This window comes from Habropoda laboriosa, unplaced genomic scaffold (genome assembly GCF_001263275.1).
Source record: "Habropoda laboriosa isolate 0110345459 unplaced genomic scaffold, ASM126327v1 scaffold32, whole genome shotgun sequence".
In the NCBI taxonomy this organism is placed as follows: domain Eukaryota; kingdom Metazoa; phylum Arthropoda; class Insecta; order Hymenoptera; family Apidae; genus Habropoda; species Habropoda laboriosa.
The window spans coordinates 156,038-170,959 of NW_017100135.1; the positions used below are offsets into that span (position 1 = coordinate 156,038).

Here is a 14,922-nt window from a genome sequence, read left to right on the forward strand (position 1 = left end):
TTTTGTTATTAGGAGAATTTTAGTGGTAAAAAATTTGTACGTAGGGTTCCACTTGAACGAAATCGACACAATTGCGCACAATACACCGTTTCTTGGGTATTGGTCGACTTATCGGCTTACACATTGAAAATTCAATATTCCCTCCGGTGTAGTAGTAATTAATACAAGTCTATAGAATAGCATTGTGTACGGCATAACGTGTTAATGCCAATAAGTGAGCACCTATGCTGGTAACACCTGTAACAGCCACTAAATAATTTCATTCCGCTGTTCAAGCTACGTGCAATTTCAATTCGTCCTGAAATCGACTGCTAATCCGATGAAGTGTGCCCCGTGTGCTTTCCATGATTATGAGACGCGAAACGATTCGACGAAATAAATAACGCGTGACTTAAGTGAACATGAATCGTTTTTCAGAATTAATGGAAATCGTAATATTCTTCGAATATTATTATTATCGATTATTTGCTAAGTGACAATCATCGATTTTAATGAAATTTCGTTATGTATTAGTTCTAAAAAATATATTCGACACTCGTCTCTTTTTATCAAAAAAAATCCACATTTATTCTCCTTGAGAAATACAAAATTTGTAATTTACACCGTTTCTCTATCTCCAATTTCCCTCATCTTCGAGGACGTAGTTTCACCCTTCGATGTAGAGAATCGCCAATATAAAAGAACATGTATCGAATATTTTTCAGATAACTACTACGCAACGAAATTCCATTAAAATCACTCATCAATCAAAAGTCGCTAAAATCGGTGATTACCAATTCAAGATGTTCCCTTGCAAGGCAAAAACTGTAGGCTTAACCCGTAACACCTAGAACCACGAGAAAGAATCATAAACAGCAAGAGATGAATCGGGCAGAAGAGATTGTAAAATAGTAACAGTCGGACATATTTACACGGAATCACGATGACATTCCGTCGAGATGGCCACCTGTTGTGGCAACATGCGCCGAACAGTGCTAGATGACTATACTCTCTGCAAGCCTGTTCGTTCTCGTCAAACAAACCGTTCGCACAGTATTAATTAACCGTTTCAACCACGGTCGTTCACAATCACCTGGACCGCGATGGAAACGCGCGACTGTCCTTGAAAAAGTTGATGCCTGGGATGGTGGAACAGGGATCGACGTAGTGGAATTATTTGTCTTGATAATTGATCGATTCGGGAAACGGACGGGAATGGGCCAGAGGGTTTATGTGTTTCCTGGATCGTTACGAATCCCAACGTTGTCCCTTGTTTCACCGTGCAAAGCAAAGGGGGTATTACTGTACGTATGGGAGGTGTATAGAGACGGGCTGCAGGTAGGTTACCACGCTGCAGCGTATGATTAATCGATTTTAGCTCGCCGCTAACGACTTCGGAACGCGGCCAAGTGCCGGTGCTAGGTTCAACCCTTCCGGGACAGGTAAGACATGTGTACGTGTTGCCGTACGTGTTTGTGTCGAGCCCCGAACGTGAGATAAAAATTGATGAATTTGTCGCTTATTGGGGGTAATACTGTTACCGATGTCACACCGCTCGTAACGAATTGCCGTGACCATTTTCTCTTCGATGGGAGAAAAAATATAAATGATTTCTTTTTTTCTCTCTTTTTTTGAGAATTTCGTATTTACCCGTCGATCGCCGTTTTTGTAACGAATTCGAAATTCAGATCAATTTTTGTGTACTCGAGTGGGACGTACGCGTTCCGTTGGTTGCGAAAGGATTGAAGTAAGTGGGAAAATGCGGAATATTTAAATTTGAATAGTTTCAATTTGGAAATATGAAAACTTTAATATTTAAACTTTGATTGGCACAAATACGACGTATTGAAACTCCAAAAGTATACGCTATTGAAACAAATCTAGATTCGACGAAACTTTCTGATTCCCAATCGCCAAGAGCAAACATTGTCTTTAAAAAGGACCGAAATTCCCCGAAAGTAATCAAGTTTCGAGGAAAAAGTAAGGGAACTAAGACAAAGGAGAAGTTGCAAGGTAAGGGAAGAGAAAGAAAGGCCACGCGTATTATCTTCAACGAGACGGATAATGCTTTTTATTAAAGTACTATACAGGGTATAAAAACGAATCGTGCGAATTCCTCTCGATTACAACGACCCAGGTAAAGAGAGAGGCATCGAAAACACATTCTTCAAATTCTTCTTTTACCTTCACTCTTTTTTCTTCCCTTTATTATCTACCTCTCTAACGAAACCCAACGACCTGACGTCCTTTTTTCAGTCGTGTTTCCCGATATTCGGTCCTTTTTCAGTCAACCACGAGGACTCGATGACAGACAAACCGCGAAGATAACATCTTCCGGTGGCTACGACCTCCGTGAACAATATTAACGGTGGCTTGCTGCTGTGTAACGTCGACGAAGGATGTATAGCGACCGGCTGCTTCGAGCTCACCTACACAGACGTACAATCCAATTACTCCTAAATTCTCGTTACCCAGTCGCCGGCAGAGAAAACTTACTTAAACTGCGCCCTATACACTCCGGGAGAAACTTGTTTAAGCTTCAAATTCCCGACATGACAACAAAATAACGCCCTTCCCTAACAGGCAAAAACTTCCCCCTTAATCTTGTAGTGCAAACTTTTTCGTACCACCGCCACCACCAGTGTCGCATCCTTTTGTCAAACCAACTAAAGGACGGATGTGCTTCGATGTGTAACGACCGAACATTTATTCTTTCGGGCTTGTTTTCTCTTCTTCCAACGGGGTTCGTTCACCGTACCAAATTCGCGCGACTCAGATCTATGATCCAAATGCGACACAGGCTAATTATTCGTGCAATCGCGTTTAATTTGACTGGTTTTTGTTTAAAAAGAAAGATGTAAACTGTGCGACGTAGTTTTTCAATATTTTCTCGTCCGACGAAATATCGAGGGGATGAATTTATGTGTGATTCGTAAGTTATCAAGCCTGGTGCGGTCTTCGGGTCTTTTTTGACCCGTCGCCTTTTTTCAGTTTCAACAACTTTACAAATATTTCAATAACTAATTTCATAAATTTTCATATTTCAATAACTTTACGTTTCTTTAATATTAGATTGAAAGTTTAGTGCCTAGGTTCCTATGGCACGTTAGGTCTTTGGGTCCTTTTTGACCCAAGGACATTCCGAGAACAAAAAATCTCGATTTTCGAACTCTCTCTCTTACACAAGCTTCGCAATTCAACGAAAAGGTACACAAGACCAAAGAAATCTTCAAATATCAAATCCCACCCCAAATTAAAGCACGACAGTGAACGCTGAACAACAATTTCACGTATTTCTAAAATCCCAAAAAACCGTACACCAATAACAACAAAAACAAAAAAAACACATCACTTTCGAAAACTCGCCCGAGATCCAAAATACACAAGCACCTTTTTTACACGCTAGAAAAAAAAGGACACCTTTTGCCCGATCTCGTTGGCGACATAACTCGCTGACCTGTTTGCAAATTGAACTGGGCGAAAGTTTCCAGCGAAAAAGGAACTTTCGATTCGGCGGAAATTAGAGCGAAATCGGCGATCGCGAGCGGAGAGAGAAAAGAGAAGAGAAGAAAAGAAGAAAGAAAGCACAGGATGAGAATGTACTGACGGTGACGTAAGCCTGATCCCTCTGCAATTCAGCGAGATTATCGTAGAGACCCTCGAGTAGGGCTTTCCTGAGTTGCTCGGTATTCGCACCGCAGCTAGCCTTCTCTAAATTCGCACGTTCCGCCAATGCGGCGAGCTGCTGTCGCACCTCCGCGGCGTACTCCAGATTCCTGTGATGCAGAAAGTTCTCGTGACACCAGACCTTCTTCTGCTTCATGTTCGTGTACGCGCGAAAAACGTTCAGCAACGTGACGTGGTCTCCCTCGGGTGAGGCGAATCTGGAACGAGCGAAACAAGCGTAACAAGCTGCGAGTATCGATCACACACCGTCGCGGGATCTGTTTGACGTTTAACCCCTCGAAGGATTAACCGAGGCTCGTCGAGCCTATTCACCCGGGGAATATGTTGAAAAATATGCTGTTTTTTTTCTGGCTTTCTCGCTGGGGTATGTTTTGTATTGAATAATAATAATGTCTGTTATCGTTGTGTGAGGATGGTGTAAGTATGATGACGAAAAATATGCTATTTTGGGGGGGGGGTGAAGGGGGAGAAGTGTTTTTGAAATAATATTTATTATCGTTGTGACCGAGTGTGAGTGTAATTGTGAAAAATATTCTATTTTTTCGGTGTGAAATATTTTTGAAATAATATTTATTATAGGTCATTCCATAAGATCGCGTCGAATTTCTTTTTATTGCTATCCTCGTTTATTCGATATCTTGCTTATCATCCTCGTATATTCTTTACTCGAAAAATTTGGATTAACATTTCAAACATTGTGCAGTTAAATTTGACAAAAAAACGTAATCGCCTTCTCGTTCCATAAATTCGTTCCACTTTTTTAATAGAGTCGTTATGCCTTCGCTATAAAACTTCTTCGTTTTTTTCGTTTTTTTAATATACGTACGTATTTTTCCTCGATTATATTTGCTTAAAAATTGACGTCCTCGCAAATTATAGCAAGATTATCCGTAACACGTAAATTTCAGCTAAATATTATCGGATTTTACAAACCTGTTTTGGAAATGAGGAAACTATAAGGTTAACTAGTTTCTAAATTATGCATAAATTTAGTAATACCTGAAAAATATTACTTCTGGTGTATACTTATTGAGGAATTGGAACATGTGAGCAGTGTACAGGAAATTCAATCACTCGGAATTTTTCTATTTCTTTACGACATTTTCTAAGTAATCAACGTTTCGTGTCAAACATCGCATTAGTTTATACAAAGTAACAATTTCATCTGAATATTACGTGTAATACATGAAATAAAAGAAAACAAATCTAGATACATAATAAATAAAAAATAAATTACCATGTTACACCGTTGCAAAACTGAAAAAATTACTTAAATAACCCTTTAACCTATGATTTTTTTTTTTAACTGCGCATCTAAGCGTCAGCCAGTTTACCGTTTCAGTACTGTATCAGGTAACAAAAGTTAATCTGTTAAAGATTAATTACATTTCGTAATCCTCAATTTTACATATTACAAGGAAAGTTAGGATTACCATGAACTTTTCTTACTAATATCGTTAGTTTTGTCACATTTTGACCAGAATTTCTGCCACGAGTCTGACACGTTGTTGTAGGTTAAGGGGTTAAATTGCCCCAAAGAAAAGAACGCGCTGAAGCCAAAGGCAATTATTTCGATTAAAAGATAAGCCAATCACATTCCACTCTAACGTGGCGTATACTACTCGCTAACATCTTATTATTACAAAATTACACGCGTGCAATTTTCATCGATTAACCACCCGCGTAAAACTAAAATCCTTCGTCTCGAGAAGATTCTCTGATCGTGAAACTTTTACGAAATCTAAGAAGATTAACCGAAGCTCGGCAGAAGAGAAGCATTACGATGCAGTATTCAGTGGAAGAGAAATAAAAAGGTACCGGTAGAGAAATCGGTAGAATTAATACCTTGATCTAGCAGCGTAAGCTTGCTGCCTTTTAGCTGGTGGATCCGTGAAAACGGACTCTCCTGACAGTAAAGCGACAACAGTGAGAGCTTCCTCGAGACACTGATGCTCCACCGACGCAAGTATCACCTTGGTGAATCGTGGATCCAACGGGAATAAGGACATAGTTCTGCCGAGTGTAGTCAGCTGTGGCGGAGAACCTATTCGCGTGAAAATCAAATGAGAAAGTTTTATCCGATATGGTAATACCGCGTGGCAGCGTCTCGATCATATGGGAATCGAAAGGAAAATAAAGATATTCGATTGTGATCCCCCGTCGCTGTTGTACTTATGTATACTCGATACTCTACGATCGAGTTCTTTCTTTCTTTTTTCTTTTGCAACATCGAATTTATTTCGCAAGCAGATCTTGTCGTTTTTCTTATGATATCGAAATTGTTTCAAAATATTGTACGACAGAAAATAGCACTGTTCCATCGCGCAGGTACGGAACGCGTGAGGTCTTCGTTGACCGGGTTTATGGCACGCTCGCACTAGAAGGTTATTTTTCAGAACAAAGACGCTTCGTAGCTTCGCGAAAAAATAAGTAATTCCTTACAGAACAACGCCTTTAGAATTTCGACTTTTCCGCGTCATCGATAACCGAAGACGTGTTATAAACCAGGGTTCCTGAAGGGTCAATCCACACGTGCGTATAACGGCACTCTCGGCCGAGGGTTGTCCTGGCGGGAATTTCCGACGCGTCACCGAAGGACAGCGAAGATTCCGCGCACCCGCAGGTATCGCCCCACTCCTTCCAAGGGTGGGTGACACTTAAGGAACACGTTGATTGGTAATTTGTGCGTACGTGAAAAACCAATCAGCGTGCCGTCTTGCACTTGGCGGGGGAATCACGGTGCACTCCAGAAAAATTCGGGGATCGGAACACACATTCGCAAAGATTCTCTCGTGCGAACAACACACAGTCTCGAACCGTTCGAGGAGACACCCGGAGTTTTCGAGTCGCGATCAATCACTCGAGTCTTGAAACAAGTCGTCAATCGCATCGTGACGCAGGTTTGCTAACGTATCGAGCAAACAAAATTTGAGCTAGTTATCTAAAATTAATTTGGCGGGTAACAGTCGCGACTGCGAGTTTCTTTTTGAAACGCGACGCGACAGCACTGGCAGAGGAATTATGGGGAGTAAAAATTTGATAAAATATTGTAAAATATTTAGGAAAAAACGTGTGATAACAAAAGTAGGTAAACTAGCAATATTGTATGTTCAATTCTGACACGTCGTCTAGAATTGATGGATGATGTAGCGACTGTTTGATCGCCTGAACTTTTTGCTTCCACGTTTGAATTTGTTCTCCCGGTCTCGCTGACTCTTTGCCCCGTTCAGCCCTCGCATTTCCCCTTCCAAATGTTGCATTTGGGTCTCTTGAGTTGAGTTTTGGATGGGAGGCCAAGGCTCCCACTCAAGTTCGGGCCACTCACCCTCAAGGAGGGGGTGTTTTGCGCGAAGTACGCGTCACCTGGGCTTATGGGAAAAGCCAGAAGAAACTCCAAATTCTCCGCTTTTACGAGAGGTTTGGAGCCCTCCTGACAATAAGGAATAATTAACGAACGAAAACATTAAACGCGCATTCAAACCTTAGTCTCAAAAATAGCAGAGTCGCGTCCGTATCGTGAACCTGGTCTAACTTAAGTATCCTTAACATTGCATAAAATAGAAAAATTGCAAATTAATATTGCCGTAATATATTGTTGCTTTTCATTATTTATTACGGTGACTTTCGAATAATGTTAATCTTGATCTTGAATTGATATCAATTATTCACGTTGTTTAAAATAAACTATTAAATATTCTAGTAAATTGAGAAAACACAGATATACTTTACATTTTATTTAAATAGTAATTTCAGCCTATGTCGTTGTGCCACTATTCGAAACTTCAATTGAACAATCATAAAAATGTCGAAGATTTGAAATTTCAAAAATCAGTTAATCGTCAATTTCGTTTATCTACTTTGTACAATTTTTGCGTCTATTCGAATTCAGTTTCCCCTCCGTTTGAAAGCAAAAGTGATAAAAGAATAGACGTTATCAATCCTGAAATTGTATTCTAGCAGACGGTATAAACGTCGCGGAATAAAATTGCAGCGATTCTCGCTTCGGACATACGCGATGCAGTTACGATAGCAACCAACACGTGAGATATGAAATACTGCTGTTCTAAAAAGAAATAAAGTGAGAAAGCGTATTGTTTTCACGGACGGGGATATATTTTCTCTGCGTGCCAATGTCGCTTATTTGAATATCAGAATCTCCCCTTTTCGAAAGTTTGCGGTGTTACCGAATTTGTGTGCTTTCTATGTGCTTCTCTACATTTACAGCCGCGGCGATTTTATCGCATTAATTATTCAACTTGTCGCAATCTCGTGAAATTATTCTCGCGAAAAATATCCTTCGTTAAAATTTCTGAAAATAATTCCTAAGTAAACTAAAAAAAAAAACTACAGTCACAACGATATTTTGAAAAGAAAAACAGTGAAATATTTTAAATGTAGAATTTTTAATTTTACAGTCCAATTTAAAAATTGCAAATTTTACATTCGATAACGCAATTCACGACACACGTTCCACGACTGCGAATACAATTTTGCGCGAGAAGTTAAGCAAGACGAGATACAGTCCACCGCAGGTATTATAAATTTTTCGTTTGATTTCGCTCGAGAAACCAAGTAGGTTTGTAAATACGAATATGTTGTAAATTACACCGTGTCGCAAGTCGACGACGAAACATCGTACGAAGAAAATGAGATTAGGAGGAGCTAAGGAACTGAGTGTTAGAGATTCCAGAACGCCTGAAATCCAAAATCAATGACCCGTGACCTTATTTTAAACAGAACTAATTAGTAATTCTAACTATTTTGTTTCTTAAATATCCAACCATTTTTAAGAACATTTCCTTGTTAATTATTACTTTACACGAAACAACTCCGGTAAAATCCACAAAATTTCCATAAAGTTATTACCGTTAAATTGTAATATTTCTATTTTCTTCTTTATCCAAGTAACATCGCACGGAAGATAATTACGAATAAGGTTACGTTCGCTGTAATGTGAAATTGAAAAGGGAGAGACTCGCCAGTTGGAATTGTTCGATTGACAGGGCAAAATGATCGAACAAGCAGAGAATCTAAGTTGAATTCCCAACGCATCGAACCAATCCATCAATCTCCGTTCTATCTGTAGTTTTCAGTAACGGGATTCGTTTCGTGTTTTCAACTTGACTTTTTCAACTTCGATCCTCCGTCGATGACATGCGTTATTCACGTTTGCAGAAGCCAACAAACTGTCCCGAAGAAACGAGATTTTCCCAATGGTTTGGATAATTCAATTAGCAAACCAAACGGGGAAACTGAAACTTACAATCCCACTCCGGAAGCTTAATTGACCACTTTAGTTTCCTCTTCGCAAATTCACGGAACAGAACCTCGTACTTTTGCATTTCATTTCAAGGATGTTGAGCTTTACGCGTAATCTCGGATACCTTCGTTTATCAAACTAACTAAAGTACAGATGTAACTGTTACTTCTGGGACGTGGCAGTCGGGGAGAGTGAAAATATTTACCATTTTCGATTTAACACGCGAGAGATGCTCGTTCTAATTGTTATCAACAATTTTAAATATCTTGTATACAGTTAATCATTTTTTGGTAACATTTGTTTAATATTTCTTTGAATTTCAGGTATCTTAATTAGAGTCCGTTGATAAACTGATCAAAGTAAATTGAAGACCACAAATCCCCTGTTTTATTGTTTATAGATAGGTAATTTTATCAGCTGAAAATATTTCTGCTAACAGTAACGAACATAATTTCTTTTACAAGTGCAAACAGATTCCATTCCAGCAATTTTCTGTTTAGAGAAAAATAGGAAAATGCACATTGACAAAGCGGTGTTTTTACTCTGAAAAAGCAAAAAATAGCTTCTATCAAGGTCCTCTACAAACCTGCAAAATTTCATAAAAACATGAATTTTCAGTTTACAGTTCCCTTATAAGCAACCCTTTCGGATTCCTTGCAATAAATCTTAGATCCCGCAAAGATTGTACGAAACCTGAAAGCACTGGTTCTTTCGCCTAGATCGCATGCAGGAAAATGTCCCAGAACGCAGAGAACTCGTGGTCTACGCGGGAGCAATATCTTTGACATTCGAAGATAAAAGACACTCACCTTTAACAGCGCCGAGCTTCTCCAAGCAGGTCACCGCTACGTCGACAGCCTCCTTCGGCGGTTTGTCCATAAAATCAAAGGTGGTGATATCAACTCCGATAGCAAGCAGCTGGAGGGCTACTCCCGCGAGGGAACACCTTTGTATCTCAGGCACCGGCATCTCCATCATCCTCTCGAAATCCTCCTTGGTGTAGATTCTGTAACATTTGCCGGCCGCTTCTCGGCCAGCTCTGCCTGTCCTCTGCCAGGCCTGTGCCTTTGAGACTTTTTCCACCCTGAGTACATCCAATCCGGTGGTCGGGTGATGAGTTCTCGCTTTGACCACCCCGGTGTCGATCACATGTCGAATTCCTGTGTAATTTCATCGGGAAATCACTGTGTGTGCAGCCGGAACGCCGATGGTCTCGCCCGCGAATGTAATCACGAAAGCGCGGCGAGTAATCAAGTCTGTCACGAACGAGTGTACCGACGTTCGGGTCCGTGATATTAGCAGATTGCACACCGTTCGCGGAAAATGAAATTGGTCCCACTGATGAACAATTTGCCGAATTAGTCCGTTACGGGACCGTCTCACTTTCTTTTTTTCTATCTCTCTCCTCTCTTCCTATTGCTTCTTCTCTGTGTGTGTGTGTGTGTGTGTGTGGAGATGTGATTTTCAAAGACATCGATCCTCCCTTTTTCCCGAGGAAAGAAATGATTCGAATCGGTGAGGAAAGGGTAGATTGCACTTTTTGATAGATCGAACTTTTTCACGGCAATTACCTCGGATTGGCATCGTTAGAAGCGAAAAATTCGAAAGAACATTTCTGAGAGTTTAATCGTTCGAACAGTATTTTTCAAAGACCGAAAGAGTACTTGTGCATTTTTGTGATTTTTGAACGCTGATAGCGTGTACCAGTGCCGTTCAGTGACTGCCCGTACGGGCAGTTACGGGCTTCCCCGGGCGTTAAACGAATCGGCGGGCAACGATGCGTGTATGTATATAGTAACCATCGCTCGTCTTAAGCAGGAGGATATTTCAAAGATACGTCTTTCCCCCATATCATTTTAATATGACATCGCTAGCCCACGACTTTGCCCTCAGCTCTGCCCGCGGGCAACGGCGGGGGCCCTTGCCCGCCTGATGGACTGCTGAACGACACTGACTGGGTCTTTTTTGACCCGAAGACCTTATATGCAACAATTTTTGTTACCAGCTAGCCTGAAGAGTCGTTTACCCTTTCTACTCCAAAGTTTTACGAGTGATCTTCGTTGTAAAGTTACACCGATTCAACGAAATCATGAATCAGCGAACGGTTATCGGTGAGTATGAAGCAGTTGGAAAAACGAAAGCAAACCACACATAGGTTTAAGAAATGTTTCCAAATGAAACTGGAAATAATTGATTCTCGTTCGTTGATACGCACCGCCAATTGTGACGGAGGTTTCCGCCACGTTCGTCGACAAAATGAGCTTCCGCATACCAGGGGGGGATGGTTTAAATGCCTCCAGTTGCTGATGCGTCGGTAAAGCTGAATACAATGGAAAAACCTTCAACGGTGGATAGCCCTGTCCGTCCAGTTGTTTAGCTACTTGCCTAGCGCTCACTACAGCAGCTTCTATTTCTTCCTGGCCGGTTAAGAAGACCAGAATATCCTCGCTGGAGGAGAAAGAGAGAAAAATTCAGGAAATCGTCTGTTTCCTTTTGACCCAGTTTCACGGGCTTCGTATTCGAACCGTCTCTCGCTCTAATCTAATAAACGTAACGGTATGCAAATACACGGAGGTCTTGCAATTGGCCTACTAACAATAAGCCGAACAAATTACACCGGTGATATTTTTCTGTTATCCTATCGAGGAACGTGTTTAATTTCGAGCTGTTACGCTAGGGTTACAAATTATGCAAATCAAGTGGGTTTTGAAGATATACGTGTTAGGTCGTCCCAGAAGTTCGTGCCGAAAGCGAACGATATTTTAACGAAAGCCCAAGGAAACGCTATAAATAAGAAATAAATACTAAGAAACTAAAAAGGTTCCATGGAAATATTGGTCTAAATTTGTATATTAATAAATTTGTTGATACGAAGCGTTATCGTGGTTTTCCTAACCACTAGATGTGACACAAAAATTAGGTGATAATGAGTATAAAGAATTGCATTAGGTCGTGTAACATGAAATGTCACGTTCACCTTGATTGGCGCCTAACACGAACCCTTAGATTCCTCGAGAGTAACTTAACAAGAACTACACGAACTTCAAGTTAATACGAAAAAAATTTAGAACTTGAAAACGTTCAAGTAGTCACTTGTGTGATCGATTTAAAAATGATTGGAAATTCTTCGTCTCTCCTCATATCTGTTGTTCACACAGACCTCCTTAACATTTTCCTCCACAGGCCTCTTTTACCACGCTCCCATCTTAATTCTAAGAAAAGTTCGACAAATTCAACAAAACTTGATTGTTACGAAATCATCGGTGAAATTTTTCTATCGAACGCCTGCTACCTCGAAATACTCGCGCTGTATATCGGAGGCGATTATGGAAAAGGGTTAAAAGTAAAGAGGAACCGAGTGACAGGGAAAAGAGGATGAAAGATAGAAGAGAAGGGAGAAAAGCCCGGTAGCCGATTTGATGAAAAAGCGCCGCTTACTTGGCAGGGTTGTCGCGATGAATCTGGAAAGCGGTAACAAGAGCGGAGAACGCGTAATCTTCCTGCGTCTTGACGGCGTGATAAATCTTCACCGGATGCTGGCGACCCTCTAAGTAGACAGCCGGTGCTTGGAAATACTTGGTGAACTTATCGACGTCCATCGTGGCCGACATCACCAGCAACTTCAACAGCGGAAGATTCTTCAGCTTTCGTAAATTCTGCGCCCGTCTAACAACACCGAGCAGGACGTCCGTTTGCACCGATCTCTCGTGAGCCTCGTCGAGAATAACCACCGAATAATCCGACAGAATCTCGTCGGTCATCGCTTCGCGAACCATCATTCCATCGGTCAGATATTTGATTCTCGTTTGTGAAGAGGTCACGTCCTCGAAACGTACGCAATAACCGACCAATTTGCCGGTTTCGACCCCCTGTTCTTGCGCCACTCTGCGTGCCACGCTTACCGCGGCCACCCTTCGAGGTTGTGTGATACCAATGCAACCGGAAGTGCCCGCTACACCGGAAGAGAGAAGCAACTGGGGAATTTGCGTGGTCTTGCCGCTGCCCGTTTCGCCGATGATGATCAGCGTGCTGTTCCTGCGAATCTCCTCGAGCAGCCTGAAACGAGAATACGCGCCGAGTACGAGAGGTAAGTGAAACGATCGTCTGGAATGTGTTTGTGAAATTTATTATGTTCGCAAGAGCGGAAAGCACGGGCTTGAATTTAGAAATTTTTAAGAAATATCTTATCAACCTTCGAACGGCGGAGGCCGGGTCACCGTCTTTTCGTTTCATTCGAAACAGAGTCACGACTCTCTCCTCTGCTTGTATTGTAAATGCGTTTCTTATTTCAATTATAATACATTTGTATAATTTTAAACAACACAACGCCTGGTAGAATAAAAAAATGTGGGTTTTAGTAATTGGGTCATATTTGACCCGGCATCCGCTGTCCAAGGCTTAAAATTTTCATTATATTTTTCAATTGTAATTATCATTCAATAATTGAAACGTAACTAATTTCAGCGTAAGGTATTATATGCTTATAAATATAAAAATATATTGAACGGTACAAAAATTATGTAGACTGACGTAAAAATTGTAAAGTGTAGAAATTAGAACACTTTATGTTTATTATAATATTTCGTAGAAAATATCTCGTATTCGCGAAGACTAGAAATTATTTAATGTCAATTATATTCCATATTAGAGAGGATAAAATATTTCGATCAAACAGCAACAATGGTATACGTTGCAATACTTTGCTATACAGTAATACTATAAGAAAGTTATAAAACGATGTTTTATAGCATTTGTAGTACGCGCGCTCTTTATTCGATTCAACACTGCCACCTATACGGCAAGGAAGCGAATTACTAACTTCGCACAGTCGATGATTCTCCATTTTGTTTCACGATACTCCTCGCATACGCTTCGGAGATATTGTTGGCAGTACAAGATAGAAGTGAAAATCAGCTAGCAGTAAACGAAAATAATGCAGAACTTACCGCTTCCGAAGCCTGTAGACTGGTAAAGATTTCCTTTGTTGTTGTAAACTAATACTTCCTTTGTCCACGTTTTCTATCGGAACGTTTTGTTGACCATCCTCGTGTTTCTGGATTTTGCTTGGAGTATCGTTAAACACGACGGTAGTAGGACGTTTAGGTGCTAATTTCGAAAAGCTCGAAGCTCCCATAACATTGTACTTCGAATCTGCATTGTCGTGGACCCCCATGTCGCCGAATATTAGAGCAGAAACAGCAAACTTCCCAAACGTAACTCTGCTACGAGCACGCACGTGTTGCACACTACAGATGTGTACAAATAAGCATCTTGACAGAACGTAGTAGCCAATGGCGTAGCTTCACTCGTTCATGTCATATTATGTTGACCATTTCTTTTTTAAAATACGAAGTATTCGTATAATTATTAAACTGACCTTTTCAAACAAAAATAAAATATTTCAATAACGGATGTTCGTGAAATTCAAAAAAAAAAAACAAACAAGGTCAAAATTGCACAAAGAACGATAATTTCCTGTTTACTGTATTACTCGTAAAATATCGTGTTATTGTTAAAATATCAAATGTAGACTGTTTTGCACGTACAAAATTATCTCTATCAAAGAAGTGCTTAAAAGTCCTTTGTGTATAAAATTTCTTTAATACATCTTTTATCGTACATTTTATAGCATAAATGGATTATTATAGCATTTATGAAAATTTTTTTTTTATCAAGTCTTGCAATAACTAAACGTTCAATTGTTATAAAAAAATATACAATGTAGTAGCACATGCGAAATTAATGTCAGTAAGTACAAAAGGAAACAATGCAAGATAAATCACATGAGTTTTGTTTTGATTTAACTATACACAATTAAATCTATATTAAGATACACTTATAGGCTACAATTTATTACAGATATTAAACAGTAAGTAATTCGAAAATTTTACGTACATTTTTCTTTAAACAAGAGGTAGAAAATAATTCTTGATTTGTTTTTATTATAAAAACATTGTCCCGTTATGTTTGGTACACTCGCATTATTATTAAAATTT

General features: G+C 40.0%; 1 protein-coding gene across 1 annotated transcript; it reads right to left on the bottom strand.

Moving 5' to 3' along the window:
• Positions 1 to 2,231: 2,231 nt before the first annotated feature.
• Positions 2,232 to 14,159, bottom strand: LOC108578506 (putative ATP-dependent RNA helicase DHX33). Its single transcript, XM_017941860.1, has 7 exons — positions 13,873 to 14,159; positions 12,365 to 12,982; positions 11,142 to 11,374; positions 9,736 to 10,086; positions 5,512 to 5,710; positions 3,587 to 3,863; positions 2,232 to 2,408 (listed from the first exon to the last, which is right to left on the bottom strand). The coding sequence occupies exons 1-7, from the start codon at positions 14,097 to 14,099 to the stop codon at positions 2,232 to 2,234; spliced, it is 2,082 nt and encodes a 693-aa protein (XP_017797349.1). The 5' UTR covers positions 14,100 to 14,159.
• Positions 14,160 to 14,922: the final 763 nt, after the last annotated feature.

Bases quoted from the DNA above. Each gene is read 5' to 3' on its own strand.
- LOC108578506 (XM_017941860.1), bottom strand. From the start codon at position 14,099: ATGGGGGTCCACGACAATGCAGATTCGAAGTACAATGTTATGGGAGCT. The intron at 11,375-12,364 runs GTAAGCGGCGCT...TTTCTCCTCCAG, and splicing joins CATCGCGACAACCCTGCCAA to CGAGGATATTCTGGTCTTCT. The intron at 3,864-5,511 runs GTATTAATTCTA...CGCTCGTTCCAG, and splicing joins GCTTACGCTGCTAGATCAAG to ATTCGCCTCACCCGAGGGAG.